Source organism: Marmota marmota, unplaced genomic scaffold (genome assembly GCF_001458135.2).
Source record: "Marmota marmota marmota unplaced genomic scaffold, marMar, whole genome shotgun sequence".
NCBI lineage: Eukaryota > Metazoa > Chordata > Mammalia > Rodentia > Sciuridae > Marmota > Marmota marmota.
The window spans coordinates 22,118,140-22,137,937 of NW_025999990.1; the positions used below are offsets into that span (position 1 = coordinate 22,118,140).

The 19,798-nt window shown below is 39.2% G+C and overlaps 1 protein-coding gene across 4 annotated transcripts in view; it reads right to left on the reverse strand.

Annotated features, from left to right (window-relative positions):
* Positions 1–2,427: 2,427 nt before the first annotated feature.
* Positions 2,428–19,798, reverse strand: part of Setbp1 (SET binding protein 1) — a 352,676-nt gene continuing 335,305 nt past the window's right edge. For all 4 annotated transcript variants that reach the window (XM_048806301.1, XM_048806300.1, XM_048806302.1 and 1 more), the window contains exon 6: positions 2,428–7,878. In XM_048806301.1, the coding sequence (XP_048662258.1) occupies positions 7,271–7,878 (608 nt within the window). In that variant the 3' untranslated portion in view covers positions 2,428–7,270. The remainder of the gene's footprint in view (positions 7,879–19,798) is intronic.

Genomic DNA, 19,798 nt, shown 5'->3' on the forward strand with positions numbered 1-19,798 from the left:
GCTGAAGTTACAGGTAGGACTTGTTGGGAAGGTGCAACAATGACAGAATGAGAGACCTTTAGATGGGAGAGCACTGCAAGCTCATACCATTTAGTATCCCATTTTCTAAAGTAGGCAAGTAAGACTCAAAGTCATTTTACTCCTGGGGACAGAATTCTTTAGTGACCAAGCAGGTAAAGAAACACCTTCCAGGTATCTTGACCTTCTGCCCAAATTCTGTTCATTAAAAATAAGAGGATTAAATATATATATATATATATCAAACTTAATAAGAATCTGAAAATTTTTTGAGATTTTAATACTTCTCATTATTACTTCCCAATTTTACCATATTTTGGAAACACTTTTTCCTTTAATTCATCCTGGAAATCAAAAGGTTTTATGTCAGGACAGTGTATTGTCAAAGCTTTGTAAGAATTTAAAATCTGGATGTTGGCATTTCCCATAAAGACCACAATGAGAGGCTGAGGTTGTGACTCAAGGGGTAGAGTGCTCGCCTAGCACGTGCGAGGCACTGGGTTTGATCCTCAACACCACATACAAATGAAGTAAAAATATTGTATCTACCTAAAAATAAAAAAATAAAAACCCCCAAATGATAGTAGTAGCAATAGAAAGGCACACCCCTTGTACACTATACTCTCTCACACACATTTAATATCTCATCTGACCTATAAAGGAGTTTTTTTTGACCTTGGGCAAATCCTTTAGCTCTGCACATCCCATTACCTCACTTCCTGTCGCATGCCTGACAGATTTTTGAAGTGGTAATTGATTTCCAGCATCTCCATTCTTCTCCTCCCACCCTCTACCCCACAACAGAAGGAATTGGGTTGGTTTGTCCCTATCCCCCTGGGGCATGGATCTGACAGCTAAAGCAGAGGAGAAAAATTAAAGACTTTCTTTCTGGCTTTTGAGTTTCAAATGCCTAGAAACTAGGAAACAGAAGTAGGCATAGAGGAACAATTCAGAAGGAAGTGGAGTGAGCCATTCTTGCTGGGACCTTTACTTCCTTCCCCTCCCCGTTAGAAAAAAGGATGCCTTGGTTCTGGAACCAAGATTCTGCTAGGTTAATGGACTAGGGTCTTAAAAATGAATGCAATTGAGCTGCAAAAGAATTAGAAAGTGTCTATTCCTTCCGTCCATCTATTTGTGGACTGAGATTCACACCGGCCACGTATGGACACCTGCCACTTTCCCAAGGGTCTTGATCAGCACATTGCTGCCCTATGGACTGATTAAAACCCCCTAAGTTGAGGCAATCCATTCTAAAGCAACAGTTTTGTCCCTGTGTAGAAGCTGGTAGGAAGACATTAGGGGCACTCTGGGAAGTCATTTCTGATTTTAGAAATGCCAAAGAGTCTAATGAGGCCGATTTAGGAAGAGGACTATATAATGCATTGACATTTTCTGGTTCAGTGCAAAATACTACAGTGGAGAGGAGAAAGGGAAAATTCTACTGTTTAAGATTGCTGATGACGTTCTTTGTCTCAGGAGACCATCTAAAACACAGTGCTCTCTCCTGAGAGTCTACACCTGAAAATGTCCACTTATTTCACCCACCTTCTGTTTCTCTGCTGTGGGTGCCACAAATACTGAATGTCATGTTAAATGTGACAATGGGTGTGACTGATGGTTGGGGTGGGGAGCTGCTCATAACATTTGCTACCTATCTTAGCTTTTCAAAGAGGCATGTCAGAAGACAAAAGAAAAAAAAAAGGAAAAAACCCCATAAATATATGTGCCTTCACCTACATAGTAGAATGTAAAAATTATACTTTAATACACTTATAAATATGAACTCAAACTTGGAATAGAAAAAGGTGGAAAAGAAAAAAGAGAAATGGAGGGATCTACACTGTTTCCAAGACTCCATCACCTTTTAACACTCGTCATGTTCTGCTTAGAACTGTAGTCCATTTTTCAAATGCACATTGTATAAGTTCCTCCAAAGGAAGGATCCTAAGTTCTGGGTAGGCGATCAGTAACTATGGTTTATAAGGTAGATCTTCCTTCTTATGGTTCCAGTAAAACTTGAAGCCAAGCCAAGGACCCATTCTTCAGCTACCTGCCATTCTGGGATACTTCGAGAACATCCATAATGTTCTTCTAAAAATTTAGAATAAGATGGATCTCCAACATCCTATAGCATCCTATGACTGGTTTTAGCAGGAGTCTGACAGTTGTGTGATCCGCCCCTGGCTTGATGTTCAGGTAGTGAAATATTCTCTGAATAGCAACCCAGCAAGCAGACTCAAATCTTGCCCACAACATATCTCTCAGCAGCAGACAAAAGAGAGAAGTTCAGTTAGATTTTTGTCAATGATTCTGTAGCCAGTTGGTGTGAGCAAAGACCCCCAAATACTATTAGACTCCTTACTGATGTGAACCAGATGGAAAATAAAACAAAAGAATTCACAACTCATGTTAGACTGAATTGAATGTCTTTAATTTCACACAATGAATAACATATGAATAGGATTAACTTTTTTTTTTTAATAGTTAAGTGCTCTATACTGTGCTAACCTGATCTGGTAGCGAAAAAGACTGAGCTTTCTTTTAGAAAAAAATGTTTAAAACCCAACATCTAAGACCATGGAGGAGCATGACAGTAAAGCATGCCAGATGTATCTACGCCTCAAATAACAGCAAGTCCATGTTCATTTTAAATGTACAAAAATGCTTTATGAATAAAAACTGTTACAAAAGAACATTTCAAACAATGTACAATTTTTCTTGCCTCTATATTCAATAAAATACAAATACATTTTTGTTCTAAAATATGTTTACATACAATCAAAGTAGAACATGCAAATTACACTTTAAAAAAGGCTTTTAAAAACCACTTATGAATACAAACTAAAAATTAGCCAGCACGACTTGTAAGACAATCTTGTGCCCCATTTTTTTCTTTTGAAATATATATGTACATATTTAACACATCATGTGCATTTATTATTATTTAAGAAATAGATTTTTTTTAAAAAAAGGAAGAAAAAAGAAAGACACCATCGTAGGGTGGAGCTACCTTTCGAAGTTGACCAGTTGGCAGCTCTGTTCAATTTTCTCCCCTTTAGTGTTTATTATACCTGGGCAAGTGGGCAATAGGTATCCAGGAAGTTTCTTCCTTGGTTGATATGTGCTTCTAAGACTGTTCCCCAAATGACTGTGTCCAATAGGGAAGGTAGACTCGCCAGTGGGGTAAACTCTCCAAGAAACAAGAGGCAGAGGAAGCCTTGTATTGTGGAAAGAAACTTTTTAAGAAACACCAAGAAAATGCTACGGTATATTACAGTTTGAGTTGCTAGGCACTGTGATGACATTATCTGTAAGCTCTGGCATTTGGACCATTGTGATACGATGGGGTAGTGTTAAGAAAAATGTCTATATTTATCTACTTTTACATAATGAGTAGGACTGAAAATCCTGCAACGTAACACTTAAATGGCTTTTGAGGCATTTCGGCTCCTGCCACCCCCTCTCTCCCCACGCTAAGGTTGGCATTTAAAGGCTTTGGAAATATATGTATAGACTTTAGACAGTTCCCAGGTAAATCTTCCTAGTGATAGAGAAAAAAAAATTCTCCAAAAGCTCATTATCTGAATATTGTTGGGTAATAAGCTAGGAGTGGGATTTTCTACTTAAGTCCTAATACCAAATCCTTTATGATCTGCATGTAATACATCACCTTATTCTATAATTCTGTCACCACTTGCTTATCATATTTATAGACTCAGCACTGTGCAGAACGCAAATTCTGACTGCCACTGAGCGTGGCCTTCCACTCCAGGCAGCGGCCAAGTTAACATGCTCCTCTTCTGCCAGCCCTTAGTTACCTTCCTTGGGCTGCCAGAGGCTGCTGAGTCCTGGTCCTGCCAAGTCACAAAGCATCCCTGCATGCTCTCCTTTCCTTTGACCTTTCTTTCTTGGGATATAGCCAGAGCTGGGCTATTTGAGGAAGTTAAACTTCAGCTCCTCTCATCTGAGATGAGGGATTGAAAAGCAAGTAGCCACCCAACCACTTAGTACAGTGGATTAATGATCCATCAGCACCTTCAAGGAGGCTGTCATAGCTAGGTTTCATTCTTTTCTCATCCCTAATCGGACTCCTGATATTATAAGTGGGTCCGTATCTGCTTGCTAAAGGAGAATACTCTAGGGGGAAAAAAAAAAACAAGGGGGAAAAAAAGGAAATCAAGGGGTTTCTCACGTTTGCAAGCATATTAACTTGGGATTTTAAAATTGACTCCCATAGATAGACAATTTTTTCTTCAAAAAAAAATGTATTGTCTCTACAATACATATAAGGAATTTTGTGCATCCCCAATGACCTCTCTGAAATACAAAAATGCAGCCCCTGTAGGCAGTGTTGGAGAGTTTAAGACTTTGGCAATCTGGATCATGAGAGCTGGGTTCTCCTCCTGGCTCTGCAATCAATGAAATGGGAAACTACACTGGCCTCATGGAGAGCCTGGACAGGAGAGGAGGGGCCTAGGAAAGCTTAGAGCATAAGAAAATGGTGTACCAATGAGATGAGTCAGGTTAGTGAAAGGCAGAAGAGAAATGGGACACTGAGGGAGTCACTGGGGAGCAGAGAGAGGAAGGTATGTAGGTGATTGGATTTGCTTCCACCTCCAAGCCACTATTTAGCATGCCTCAGCTTTGGTCCTTTGATCCTTTCTTAGGATCTATATGTGGAGGATTTGCATGTAACTCACATGCCAACCATGAACCTGAATTCACATATAAGTTGTAACTTTGCTGTATTTCTCCTGGAATAGCTTTCATTGGTTTGGAAATTTTAATGAATCCCAAAGTTATCTGGACTTGTTCACCTGTTAGAGATTAATGCCAATTAAATTCTGGGTCTTCCTTTAACAAGTTTAGCAGGCACCAGTTTGTTCTCCACTGCAAGAAGATATAGTCTGCTTACAGACTTGGTTGGGAGACAGTACAATACAGGAAGAGAGAAGGGCAAGGAAGAATGAAAGAAATCATTTTCAAATCCAACAGGAAGAGAAACCTCTTTATGGCTTAATTGGAATGAAAATGGTTGCTCTTTCATAGCAATGGTGGGGTGAGAGGGGCTAATTTAAACCTTCCTCTCTGGTGACTTTGAAACCACTCAGACATGGCTTGGGAATGACAGATTGAAAATGGCTGGTTTGATTTTGCTGTTCAACTTGTGTGAAATGCCAAAGGTCAATCCAGGTCACAAACTGAGTACCTAGGATAGTAGATTTAAAATACAGTCTTTAAACTTACATATTGCTAGGATTAAGTGCAACTGACCTAGTGGGTGACAAATAACGGGAAGTCCATGGCTCCATGGTGACAGTTCAGAACAGGATGGCTCTGTATGTGATTTCAACTACCTGCTGGTGCCACAACAGAGCAGTGATGTTTGTGAGCATACTAATTTGGGATTTTAAAAATCTACTCCCATCGATACCCCATCACTTATTCTCTTATGTTCCCAACAAAGATCCATCTCTCTCTAAGGAAAATAACATTGTGTTCTGAAGTGATAATACAATTTCCAGCTGTTCCCAACTTCCTGAAAAAGAAAGTTAATTTGGAGGTAAACCAGATCTTCTAATTCCCATTATAAAATTTCATTCTCTCTCTCAGTGTCTCTCTATCTACCCTGCCAGGTATTCGATGTCTTGGGGAAGGTGAGGGGAAGAGGGAGGGAGGAAATTGGAAATACTTATTTGAAATTTCCACATCTGACTTTTAAAAACATCTACGGCAATGGGATAACTTCCTATTCATTCTGACTCTTCTTAACATGTTTAACTTGGGCTGTGGAAATGGATAATAGAGATGGAATATCTGACCACGCTAAACCAATGGCTAGAGTACAACTTGGATGAGAAATGTACAGTTGAAATTGACCATTTAAAAGACGATTTGTCACACACAGTTTGCATCCATGCAGACTGATAGATTTATAATTACATTATGTACAAAAATGTTTTAGTGTATTAAGGCAACCACAATTTGGATACTTTGTCCAAGGTGGCATGATACAATTGGAGTGGTGATACCCTTTGAACATTTTATTTTTATTTTTCTGATAAGAACACTTACTCCCATTTGCTTTTAAGAAATAATTAACAAGAGATAATGGACTTGTTCTATTATGTTTTTGTTTCCTTTTCTCAACAACCTATGACAGCTCTGTATGAAAAAAAAAAAATCAGGTACCAAGGCATTGCTGGACACTTGTCTTTCTAGTGGGTCAGGGGTTTAATTTTTGGTGACTCATCAGCTATTCCATTTGTATTGGGGTATTAAAACCATTTTTTTTCTGCCTATTCCCACTGATACGTTTTAAGTATAAAAATAACCTGGTTGACATCTTGGTCAACATATCCTTGGCTGATCTGGGTCACTTATTAAAAAGGCTCTATCAATACTGAGTATCTTCTTCACAACGATTGGGATTCAAAGCCAAGTTCCTTGGGACAAGGTGCCAAGGGCAAGCTTTACAACACAGGTAACAATTAGGTTAGATAGATGTGTACCAAGAAAAGAAGGCAGCTAGTTTAGGTACATGGAAGTACAATGGACAAAGGAAAAGCAGGAACAGACGATGCTAAAAACCAGTGTGTGAGAGATAGAGGAGGCATACAGAAGAACGTGAATGCAGGTCTAAGGTCGCCTATCACTAGATTCCACCTTCCGATCTCTCGCTTCCATCTGAGAAACTGTACTGTTGTTAACGGAAAGATTCAGGTCACCTGCAGATGATACTGGTGTCCCAAAGCCTAGCAGAGCTTGCAAACCCAAAGAAATAAAACCAATTAAGTGAAGTGGGTTACAACAAAGCCAGTTGACAAATGTGCAGCTTTTCTCCCCTTGGAATGTTTCCTAATTGAGGGTGTTTCCCTTTGATTTTCCTGGCCAGCAAATGAAATCGGAATCAAGGGCGCACCTTGGAGGTGGAGGTCAGGTGGCCTTCAGAGAGCAACAGCTTCCTCCTCCCGGATGGGTCTTCTCGCCTGAAAAGGACTCAGCCCCACTGAAGGGCCGCTGGACTGGGAACTGCCTTACAGCACAGACGAGCTTCTTCTGAAGGTGTCCCCCTGCCTTGCTATCCCAGGAGCTCTGGATGGCTCAACCCCGTCATCTGGCCTGATTCTGCCCGCCCGCTTCTGGAGAGAAGGGCATTGCTGTCCCTGCAGTGGGGGATCCCGCCCCCCGCCCCGCCCACTGCACTTCCAATTCGTCAGTTCCCCAGCTGCAGGTTCAGGGGCCCACAGCCCTAGGGAAGGACATCGCTCTCGCTCCCTCGGGATTTCCTCTGCCTCTTGGCCTTGACCTCCTCTTCCTGGGGAAGGGTCTGCTGCGGTGGCGGCTGCGGCACGGGTGGCTGCGGCTTGTGTTTCCTCTTCCCGCCTCTGGGGGTCTTGGGCAGCGGCGGCGGCGGGGGCGGGGGCGGCGGCGGCGGTGGCAGTGGCGGTGGCGGCGGCGGTGGCAGGGGCGGTGCCTCGCGGGCCATGTGGATGACCGCCTCGATGGTGGCCATGATGGTGTCTTGGCTGGCGGCCGGCTCCAGCACGAGCGGGCTCAGGCTGGGCTTCTGACCCCTTTTGCTGGGCAGGTCGACGCATTTTTCCAGCACCGGCATCTGGTCCCTGGAGTCCTCATCAAACTGATTGGGCTGCTTCCGGGGACGCCCTCGCCTCTTCTTGACGAAGTTGTTGCCTGTCTTTGATTGTCTCTGCAGCCGCTTGGCCTTCAGGATCTTGTTCACGTGGTCCAGATTCTTCTTGGTGGACAGAATCTTGGTGTAGTTGCACATCTTCCGCACCTCGCACTGGATGGCTTCGATCTCCCGTCGCTTGAATCGCTTCTTCAGGGAGGAGCTCGCTGCAGGGGGGGATGGGGGGTGGGAGAGAGAAAAGAAATTGAGCTCTGGTACACCCAGTCTTTGCGGGACAACTAGACACTGGTGTTTTATTTGGCTACAAGAATTATGGAGCATCATTGCTATGGATAATATTTCATATTTTTCTTCATTTATTAAAGCTGAAAATAAGAAGAAACATTGGCTGTATACCTGCTTTGTATACCTGTACAAAGCCTTTCTATTTTATTTCAGTCTTCCTTATTTTGTGAAATACTGTTGTTCCCATTTTGGAGATGTGAAAACAGGCTCAGGCTATTGAGCTGACCTGCTCTGAGCTTTGGCACCCATGGCAGAACCCAGGGGAAGATTATTTCCTGGAATACTCTAACTAGGATAGCATCAACACTCCCTTGGTCCCTTCCCAATATTCTGGACATGTCGAATTGCCTGATGATGTCCAATTAACCAAGCCTTTCTTAACCAGTTCACCCCCTGTGAACCTCAAGGGAAACATCAGCCAGGTGTTTTTGAATCCATTTACACTCCTCCTACTGAACTGTTGTCTGCAAAGAGTTCTTTTCATGTGCTGGTGGCCAGATGCGTCTTTATTTTATAAGCCTAACTTCTCAGGAAGTCCTGTAGTGCTGCCACTAAATGGCCTTCAGAACTGCTTCGTTTTGAAGTTTAGACACCATAAAGTGTGAATGGCTTCAAGACGTAGGCGGCCTTTTGCCCTTTAGATCATCCTTTGTCCTGTCGAGCTCATGAGCAGGCACATGTGTACCCATCTGTGTGTGAGAACACACACACACACACAGGCACACTGCCTCTCATACTGGCCACTCCCCTCTGTCTGTGAACTTATGAAGTGTGCCCATACTAAATTCTATGCTAAATATCCATCTTTACCCTAAATATCCAGTCTCAAAGAAGCCCACTTAAAAGACCCAGGTGTAGAAGGGAACGTATTTAATTTTAGCATCTTGGTTTGAAGTGTTGCACCCTCACTTTTTTTTTCCTTTCATTTATTTAGTAGAGAAACAATAAATCTCTTAAGGGAGAAAAGGAGAAAAATGCTTAAAACATGGATGCCATGCCACTTATTCTTGTGTACTCCCACTTCTTTCTTTTCCCTGTTGCCCCATTTCTCCCTCATGCTGTGGCCATCACACATCTCCAGGAGGGTTTTATTTGAAGTTATTTATGCCACTAGCTTCATGGAGTGGGAAGCGCCGAGTTCCATAGGCCAGGTCAAAATGCTGCTGTTTTTGGCCAAAGGTCAGCAAGACTGACTGAGCAATGAATAACTACTGAGAAATCTCTAAAACAAGTTACAAAGATCAGAGCAGAACAAAGCCAGAGCCAGCTTCTGACTATAAAAATAAAACTTTTGTAGTTAGTCTTGCAAGAAGAAAAGGTTGCTCAATTATGAGTTCTCAGAGGCAGGGACAGATTCTTGTCTGGCTTTATGTCTCTTACAGGGCCTAGCATGGTGCCTTGTACATGGACAGGATTTGAAATTTGTTTCTGTGCTAACAAATCAGAATCATCATTGCTGCTTTGTTGTCACATCCTGTAAAACAGTTTTAGTTTGGATTTTAAAAGCAACTATTGCAAATACAGTGATGCTAAGAGTTAGCAGCCCTCTGTGTTAGAGAAAGTGTTGCGCCTCGTCCACATAGTAAATGAAAATTAATCAGAAATAATCCACAAAATTTCTGGCATTATTTCAAATACAGGATCCATTTGTAGTTTTCCCTCGCTTTAGTTTATATCGTCCGTCAAGGAAGAAAATGCTATGCGATATACAATACAGAGTGCTAAGTAGAAAGTAAATAATTCTGCTGACATATAATAGAGCATCCAAGTATAAAATAAATCAATTCACTGGCACTGAGTGAAGTTTGATTGAAACACTCATGAGCTGGAGGTCATTTGGGAGCAAATATAACCAATGAATTATCCCTCTAAGCATTTTATTTTTAAGTGACAAGCCAAATAAATAAATAAATAAATAACCCAGAAACTAAAAATTAAAAAGCAAACAAAAAACTAATATATGATATCATATTCAAAAATTTTTTTGTTTACTGAATAACTTTTAGTTAAATCTTTGCATTACAAAATGGTTATGAGCCAGGTGCAATGGTGCACACCTATAATCACAGTGGCTTGCTTATAATCCCAAAGGTTCAGGCTGAGGTAGAAGGATCTTTCGAATTTAGAGCCAGCCTAAGCAACTTGGTGAGATCCTAAGCAACTCAGTGAGACCCTGTCTCTAAATAAAAGGGCTAAGGATGTGGCTCAGCGGTTAAGCAACCCTGGGTTCAATCCCCTGTACAAAAAAAGAAAAAAAAATGATTATGAAAAAAATTCTCAAAGCATAAACCCACCAAAGAGGACTGAAAATAACATGATCAACTTCTTTGCATCTACCATTCATAATTAATGGATGCTATTGTTTTGTCCTATCAGCTTTTGTTTTCTTTAAAGAATTATAGATTGAGCTAAGTCATTTCTGCCCCCTCTATTCCATTCCTTTATCTTTACATGGTTGTATTTTTACTTTTGTTGAATATATGTGGATCCAAACTGATAAAAATTAAGTCTGTACACTATTCAACATTGGGAATGATGTAAAAAACTGGGAATCCTTGCAGATTGCTGGTGGGAGTGTAAATTGGATATAATCACTTTGGACAGTGATAGGGCAATACTTGTTAGAGTTAAAAATGTCCAGTTTAAAGCCCCAGCAAGTCCACATAAAGATTGCCTCCTCCTTTACTCATCTGTAACAGTAGGCAAAAGGCATAAAAGCACATCCCTTGAAGATCAGTGTATGCTACAGAAGAACAAAAATAATATAAATGTTAACTAAAAGGTAGTGAATAAATTGTGATACTTTTAAACAAAGGAATTTTACACATATCTTAAAATAAAAGACTACATATAAATATGGCAACATAAATAAATTTAAAGAGTTGAGTAAAAAAGCAAATTGCAAAAATATTTGTAAGTATACCAGTGTTGTGAATTTAAAAACAAACTGATCATTTGAATTCTTATTTCATCTTCAGTATTCAATTATGGAGGTGTAGAGTGACCACTGTGAGAAAGATTGCCTGGGAATCAAGCCTTGAAAAAGGAGATTTTAATATCTGCTTTCCTTCAAAGTTACCTCATAGAACTTAACTTAGCCTCTAGAACATTCTAGAATTTTCTGAATAGTGGAAATGTTCTTTATTCACACTGTTATCTACAGTAGCCACTAGCCCCATGTGGCTACTGAGCACTTAAAATGTGGTGAGTGTGACAGATAAACTGAACTTTTAATTTTAATAGCTCTGTGTGTCTAGTGACTACTGTACTGGAAAGCCCAGCTTTAGACCAAGTTACTTCAAAATATAGAGGACACACAGGGATTTAGTCAATAAAATGCAGACTGTGGGAAATGAGGCAAACAACCTGGTGTTTTCAAGAAATAAATTGCAGGGTGAGTGGAGGGAGAAACTATAAATTAAAAAGAGACTACAGAGATAAGATAAAATGACCTTACTTGGATGCCAATTCAAACAAAGTATTAAAAAAGACCATGAAACAACTCCAAATTTGAACACTGCCTGGACATTTCATGATGTAATACTTGTTAACTTTTCAATGGTGGTCATTGCATTGTGATCATCTCTGTTTCTTTGGCACCTATATTTTAGAATGTATACTAAAATATTTATAGGTGAAGTCACAATACCATCTGAAATTGGCTTCAAAATAAGAAGAAGGAGGTAGATGGGCATATTGATGAAACATGATTGATCATGAGTAGATATTGTTGAAGATGAGCAATGGGTATATGAGGTTTATTAATGCTATTCTGCCTACTTTTGTATATGCATGACATTTTCCATAATACAAGCCTAAAATTATGAATAAGTGGAAGAAAAAGAGATGTTCTTGAAATCTAAGACTGGTAGGAGCTCTGGTTTTCACCCTCTTGGGGTTCTAGTTCACTTAGGTAATTCCAGGAGGTTAAGAGATGTGATGTGTTCAATAAGGGACATACATCTGCTACTTCCCTAGAAAGATCCTGCTGGTTGCTGCCTTCCTGGATTAATGATACAGGAGGAACAATTCGTTCTCTGTGTTTTACGCTTTGACCAACTGCATCAGAATACGTCATGGTCATGAGCTAACTCACCACCATCAAGAGCATCAGGTGTTACAGCTTAGAATCCCTCTTTAATTAGTACATAATGATCTCTGGGATTTTTCACATCTACTAGGCATCTGAATTTTATTTTCTTTTTATGCTTATTACCAAAACTTTCAGTTCAGATTAGTTATCCCCGTGTGTGAACAACAGCAGAGTGCAGTGTAGTAGAAATGACTTTGCACAGGGGGAGCTGGAAATACAGTGAACTAGGATGAACCCTTTATCCCCTCTGGGTCTCTCTTCATCTGTTACATTGAATGAGTGGACTATAGGCTCCACGTTCCCTTCTGGATGTAGAAATTGCTATAATCCTCTCCTATATTCAGTATCATTTGCCTTCTGGCAATGGTGGTGGGGTGGTGCTTTCTAAAACATTTATTTCATGCAATAATTTTGAAATCCTAGTGTGGGGGGAGGAGGACTTTGGACTTGGCAGGGCTGGATGTTCACAAATCTTTCTCCTTATTGCTTATGATTTCACTGTCTCTCTAAATGTTTACAGATTTTTCTCTCTTCAAATTGTTTCATTATTGGACAGTAATTTCTGGGCTCTTGCTGCAAGATTGATTCTCCTTCCTATAACTGTCCTATATCTTGCCTGTTCTTTGTGAGTTTTAAAGAATAATTATGAGTAGCCCAGGCAAAATGCAAGTTCATTTCTTCATAACTCTGTAATACAAATGGTTTTCTAGACCCCCAAATGATTATGCAAATGGCTGAGCTGGTTTGATCTAGATCAAGACTTCCTTTTCACTCCCATTATCATCAGGACTGGTCCATCAGCATTCTGTTAACTGGTCACATAATTGAAGAATGAGGTTGCAGGTACTTTTTGGACACAGACTTATAGTATAGGCATTGTGAACAAAGACAAAGGCTGACAAGGCTTAGTTATATAAATGGTTCACAAGAAATGGGTGTTAATGTTGGTAACCTGTACTTTGCACATGTGCAAGACACATCCTAGTTTTACAAGAAAGATCTGGGTAGGTCTTGGGTGGAGAAAGTAGATTTCTTTCTAGATTCCTTAGAGGTTTCCTTGCTGTTTGAATATTCCTATGGGGAGGTGGGGAGATGTTGGGGAAGGTCAGACTACCTGGAGTTGAACTGCCTTTCAGGATGGTCAGGCTGGAACACCATGGGCCTCAATCTAGACCTAGAGCTGCAGTGCAAGTTGCTTTGTGTGCAGATGCATGTTAGAAGGTTCTTTGCAGGCAAACACCGCATCTTTTCTCTGTACTTTCAGAGTTCCCAGCAGAGGCCCATTCACATAGTGATACATGATCTGGTATATCCTACCAAGCTTGAGGGAATTCAACGGTCTTCTTGTTCTCCAATGTAAATTGTGCCTTTTTTCTTTCTTTTTTTTTTTTTTTTTGCTACTTTGAACTTGAATTTGACTAAGTAATGGTCTTTATTCTCCTAATGCTGCTTTTTAGGAGGCAAATTGGCTTTCCATGTAAATTTTCTTCCTCCATCCCATGAATTTAAATTATTCTTCTAAGGTCCTGCTCAGAGGGCCCCTGCAAGGTAGAGGACATTAGAGTGGCTGCTGGTTATCAACACAAGTGCTAGTTCTGCTCTCCATATTTAAAGCATTGATTTAGAATTAAGAGTTAGCAGATGTAGGGGATTTGTCAGGATAGGGCAGTGTTTCCATTCTGTTTCTTAAAGTCATCCTTAAGTACTTTGGGGTTTGTTTGAAAATGTGACCAGCTTGTTTAAAGCACAAGTGACTGCTGCACTGTTCAACCAGCTCCCTCTGAGGGATGTGCTATGGGAGAGCATCCTCTCTCAGCTACAATGGTTTGAGGACCCTGGCCATTATTCTGCTCCTACTTCACATTTTTCCCAGGACAAGGCATGGGATGAGGGTGGCCGTTTGGATGATGGAGAGGAGAAGCAGTAGGGTGTGTAGGTGTCAGCATGTTCATGATATGAGTTCCGAAGTAGGAAAGGACACCCAGTAGGAAGTGCTCTCGGGAGCCTCCCCAGATCTGCTTGGAGGCATTAGTGGGGTTAGGAATTGAGAAATTTGCCATGTGCTCTGCCACTTATGCTATATAGCCCTCTGCTCAGTTCCTCTCTGCCTCATAGCCTCCCAAGTAGGGTACACATTCCCCCAAGAGGAAGCCAGATTATTCAGTCAGCTGACTGAAGGAAGAACACATTAGTAATTTATATTTGTTTATAGTTTATCAAAAAAATAAAAACTAAATTAAGTATTCTAATGCTTTACAAATTTTTTTGTAGTTATAGGTGGATAGAATGCTTTTATTTTAGTTTTTATTTTTATGTGATGCTAAGGAGCCAACTCAGTGCCTCACACATGCTAGGCAAGTGCTCTGCCAGTGAGCTACAGCCTCAGCCCTCTAATGCCTTATATATGGAACAACAATGATGTCTTTATTTGGCCAGCACATCAGATGATGGGTCACCTGTCATACTTAGGCATGAGGCTTCCGAGAGAAGGTAGAGAGGCTACATGAATTCCAGGGGTTTGTGGGGCATCTCATCAGTTTGTTAATTTCTGAGCATTTTCAATGTCCTGTATTCTAAATGCTATAGCAGTTAAGCCTACATGATAAATTTTAGAAAAATTATACACACACACAATATATATATATATATATATATATATATATATATATATATATACATTTATAGTTAGATAGATACACAGGAGTGCTAGGGATTGAACCCAGGGCCTTGAGCATATTAGGAAAGCACTCTTATCACTGAGCTATATCATTAACTCTGAAAACAAGACTTTTAAATAAAAAAGATGTTCTAAATGTTCTCACCTTTTCTGTGCTGTTTATGGGCTGTCAGTAATGTTATCTATCAGTTATTAAAACACAAACAAAAACACTTAATGCCCTTTTAGGGTAAAGTGGGCCAGAAAAAAAAACAAAACACTGATACTATGGTAAAGAGCATTTCTGGTAATTGGGAATTTTTCCATTGTTTGGCGATTTTGTTGCTGAAACAGATATATTACAAGTTACAAAATCCCTTAAATCTGCAAATTTAAAGATCTTATAAATAGAGCTAACTTCCAAATGAAGACTTTCAGAGATTAGGACTCATTAAAAAAATGCATTGCCATCTGATTTGCAAAACCATCTAATTGTTAATAAGGATGATGGTTAGCCAAGCTTCTACAAGAACCTTGCTTAACTAAGGGATAAGATTAAAAAAATAATAGTGTTATGATTTCAGCACAGTTACACTGTTTCTTTTTTATATCCATGTAAAATACCTTTTGGACTTACAATATATACTAACAAATACTGAAACAAACTGAATTCAGTATCAGACCTACTAATTACTGTATGAAAAGTATTAAAAAAGAATCCCCAAAATTAAAAAAAAATACACCAACTCAATTTCTTGGCCCTCCTTAAAACATTATTAAATTATTACAATTATTATAAAATTTTGATGATAGCAAAATATTTTTGTTTTATTATTAACAGTAAATGGAATGAAATTAAAATTATTTTAAGAATATCTTTTATTGCAGGTTTATCTCATTCTTTTCAAGTTTAAGTTTTACAAAAAGGAAGTAGCTGTAAGTTAATAATACAGTTACCTTGAAAATTCTTTTCTCCATGTGTTTGGGTTAGTTAGTTTCTTATTATAAAATGTTGGGTATTCTCATATATTTTATTTATTTAACTAAAAAGGAAGTTTCAGAAGCACTGTTTACATGTCCAAAATTATTCAAGAAAATTATTCGATAAAAATGAACAGGTTTACCTTTTTAATTAAATAAATAAAATATATGAGAATACCCAACATTTTATAATAAGAAACCAATTAACTCAATTCACAATAGCTAGACCATGGAACCAACCTAGGTGTCCCTCAATAGATGAATGGATAAAATCAATGGACTATTACTCAGCTTTAAAGAAGAGTGAAATTATGGCATTTGCCAGTAAATGGTTGGAGTTGGAGAATATCATGCTAAGTGAAATAAGCTAATCCCACAAAACCAAAGGCTGAATGTTTTCTCTAATATGTGGATGCTAATTCACAATAAGTCAGGGGGCACTAGGAAAGAATAGTGTTACCTTAGATTAGGTAGAGGGAAGTGATGGGAGGGGAGGGGAGGGTATTTGGGGATAGGAAAGATAGTAGAATGAAATAGACATTATTACTGTTGTATATATGTGACTGCATGACCAATAAGATTCTGCAACATTCTGTAACACCCAGAAAAATGAGAAATTATATCCCATCTATGTATGATATATCAAAGTACATAAATGCATTCTATTGTCATGTATAACTAATTAAAGCAAATAAAAAAATTAAATCCCTCCCAAGATGAATAGGAATAAAAAATAAAGTTTAAGTTTTAAAAAAGATTGCATAAATTCTAAGTATATATTTAAATGGAGTGACTATTCAAAATTATGTTACTGATCTCATTACAGGATCAAAAAATTTGGAGACCACTGCCTTAAAAATGTCCTTTCTTTTCTTTAACTTCCTGAAGAATTCATTCATTCACTCAGCATTTGATCCCAGAGGATTTCAGCTTTCTATGTGCTCATGACTAAGAAGAGTTAATGCTTCTGAAAGACAGACAGACATGTGTTGTTCTGTCCTGCAGCTCCTGGCACATGGTAGGTGCCTGATTAATATTTCCTGTAGAGTGTTCAGGTTTTGAACTCCTAAAGAACAAGACTGGGTACCATGAATCCTGACATTCCCTAGAGCATTATGAATTGAATTGCAGGTGATTCTGTGGCCCTCACAAGAGCGGCCTGCCCGAGAGTGCTCCCACAATGAGATTGATGCTGATATCCTTCATGTAGTTAGGGAAGTCTCTAGTCCTACTCCCTGGTTTTTCAAAGTCCTTGACTTCTCATGAGCCTGGGGTTGGACAAGTCATCTGTGGCTTTGGACAAGTAAAAACAGCAGTGATTCATTCACTTGGGAGTGAGTCTGAGCCGAGTAAGGAACATTACTAGGTTGCTCAAGGAACCACTATCAAAAGCAAATGGATTTTGGCAGGCCCAGAGATCAGAGAACAATCAAAACAGGAGATCACAGCTCCCTAAAAGCTGTATGGTGCTTATTCACCAGTGCACTGTTCATGTTGGGATCACCCGGGAAGGGACAACTGAAGAGTCTTTTAAGTGTGGGAGCTTCTCTGGGGGTGATCTATTAAACTTTAGTTAGGGAGTTAATTGAAAGGAGTGGCACTGGTAAACTGAGGAAGATGAAGGCCATTTAGCCCTACTCTGTTCCAGTGGATCTCAGCCTTTGTTTGTTGCAATGTGGATCAAGCCCCAGCACACTGAGTAGACAACATAGGGTTGGGGGGTGCTGGATAGAAATGGAGTGAATGCCAACATGCTTGAAGCTACATCTGCTAAGTCTCACAGCATGCCAGTTGGCCACCCAGTGGGGGTGGGCGCACCCTCTCAAAGGGCTCTTTATATTTCTTTTTTTCTGTCCTCTCAAATCTGGTGTCGCTTTATCGTTAACCATAAATATCATCCTTATATAATCTTCTACTACACATGCCTGTTTTTACCTGATGGAGAAAGATTTTCTTTCTTTTAAATTTCAGGGGGAAAAAAGTTGCAGGGAAGAACGAAGAAACACACCAACATGAACTCAGAACAATTTCTACATTTTAAATACATAGGCTCAGATGAAATCAATCTTTGTTGCTCATGCTACAACTTAAAGAATTACATGAAACAGTAGACATCCATGCTCTGTTTTTCTTCTTGTTCTTAATAACTGCTTTTGCTTATGTGATATTCAGGTTTGTTGTTGGGAACATGAGAGAAAACATGTCGACTAGGACATTAGAAGAACGAGATTCTAGTTTGAACTTGTTATGCGTCTCCAGACAAATCTCTTAATTTCGTGGAAGGAGCCTTACTTCTGAATAAATATGATGTGTAAAAACTCATATACTTCCAAGACTTCTCTGTTCTCAGTACGACATCAAATCCTTCATCTATGTTTCCTTCACCTATGTGAATTCTAGATGATCACCATCCTCTAGAGGTTTTATCATCTGTCAAAGCTCTTGTAAAATTTTGGTGCTCAGAATTGAACTCATTTACCAAGCATGAAGTGTTTAGTACAGAAAAACTGGGTTAATTAATTTCAGTGAGCGAAAGGCACAGCACTTATATTAATAAAGTCCACATTTAAAAATACCTTAAGTTTTTTTTTTAATAACATCATACTATTGGCTCATATTAGGTGGAGATTCAATTAGTTCCCTTAATGCTTGCGTATAAACTGTGACCAAACCTGGCCATTGCTACACAGAATTGGTTTTTGAGCTTAAATGCAAGCCTCCATTGAAATCTGCAAAGTTTAATTTTATTGATCTTAGTCCAGTGCCTGGTCTGTTGCAAAACTTTTAAATTTAAATTTTATTTTCTCAGGTTGTTAGGGATGTTTTTCAAAGGGTTTAAATATTCTTAAAGTTAATGACTGTCCCTTCCAACTCCTCTAAGCTGATTCAAGAGACTTAAAATCAGGCCATGTTTTTCCTTTTTATTGAAGACTCTTAAGAAAAATGGCAATTTACACAATAAAGTATTCTTGTACTTTTCATAAAAACAATTATACCCATTGCTTTTGACTTTCTCATATTGTTGTATCTGTATGCTTAGTGGATGATGGATGTACCCCAGAAACAATAACTTTGCATTGCCTACAGGTGTGTGCCCAATTCTATTATTTCTGTCAGTGATAGAGAGGATATTACATCTGATGTCAGAAAGGGAGAAAAGTCTTGCATTTTTCTTTTATCCAGAGGCAACACTCCTGCCCTAGTGAGAAAAATAATAATAAAAAAGGACACAGAACAAAATAATACTCATTGTGGTTCTGGTTCTTCCAAATTCTTTCTGGGATTCAGTTTATAATTCAGTCTTACAGCTTTTGATTAATACCTTACATCCAGAGACATCCTGCCCATTCTTCAAAACTCCACTTAAGTCCTCCTCCTAAGAGCTATTCATGCCCCCCTCCCCATTTCCACACTCATCTTTCTTCTCGCTCTACATTGCTGGTATCGCTCTAATTGCATTGCACTTAGTCTATCCTGTATGAAAATTATGGGATGAATCTATATTTATCTCTCTCCTTGAATTGTGTTTTCCTAAGGGGCCAGGATCATGTCTTAGCCATTCTCGGAACAAATATTGATGAAGCCCCTCATTGTCCCAGGCCCTGTGTGAGGCAGGGAATTCTGTGACTGTCTCCCCATGAACAGAACAGAGCTGACTTCCTTGTCCTGAAATCAATCTGTGTGACTTGACCTAAACCAGCACTTACCAGAATCAGTGTGGGACATGAAAGGGTTTTTTGAAAAAGATCCAAATCATGGAAAATTAAATTAGATCCTCACATATTTCAGCTGTTTCCTGCTTTCCTCGGAGCACCATTAACTATTTGGACTCTCTAAGGCCTGACCAAAAATACTGTGAAATATAGATGAGTAGCCAAACTCCTCCATGGGACAAATGGAATTTCAATAACAAGAACACAGACAAAAATGGGCATGACACTCACTTATAATCCTAGTGACTTGAGAGGCCGAGGCAGTAAGATTGCAAGTTCAAGGCCAGACTGCCTCAATATATACATACATACATACATATATACATAAATACATAAATAAATAGAACTGTGGATGTAGTGCAATTGTAAGGCACCATTGAGAAAAAAAAAGACGGAAA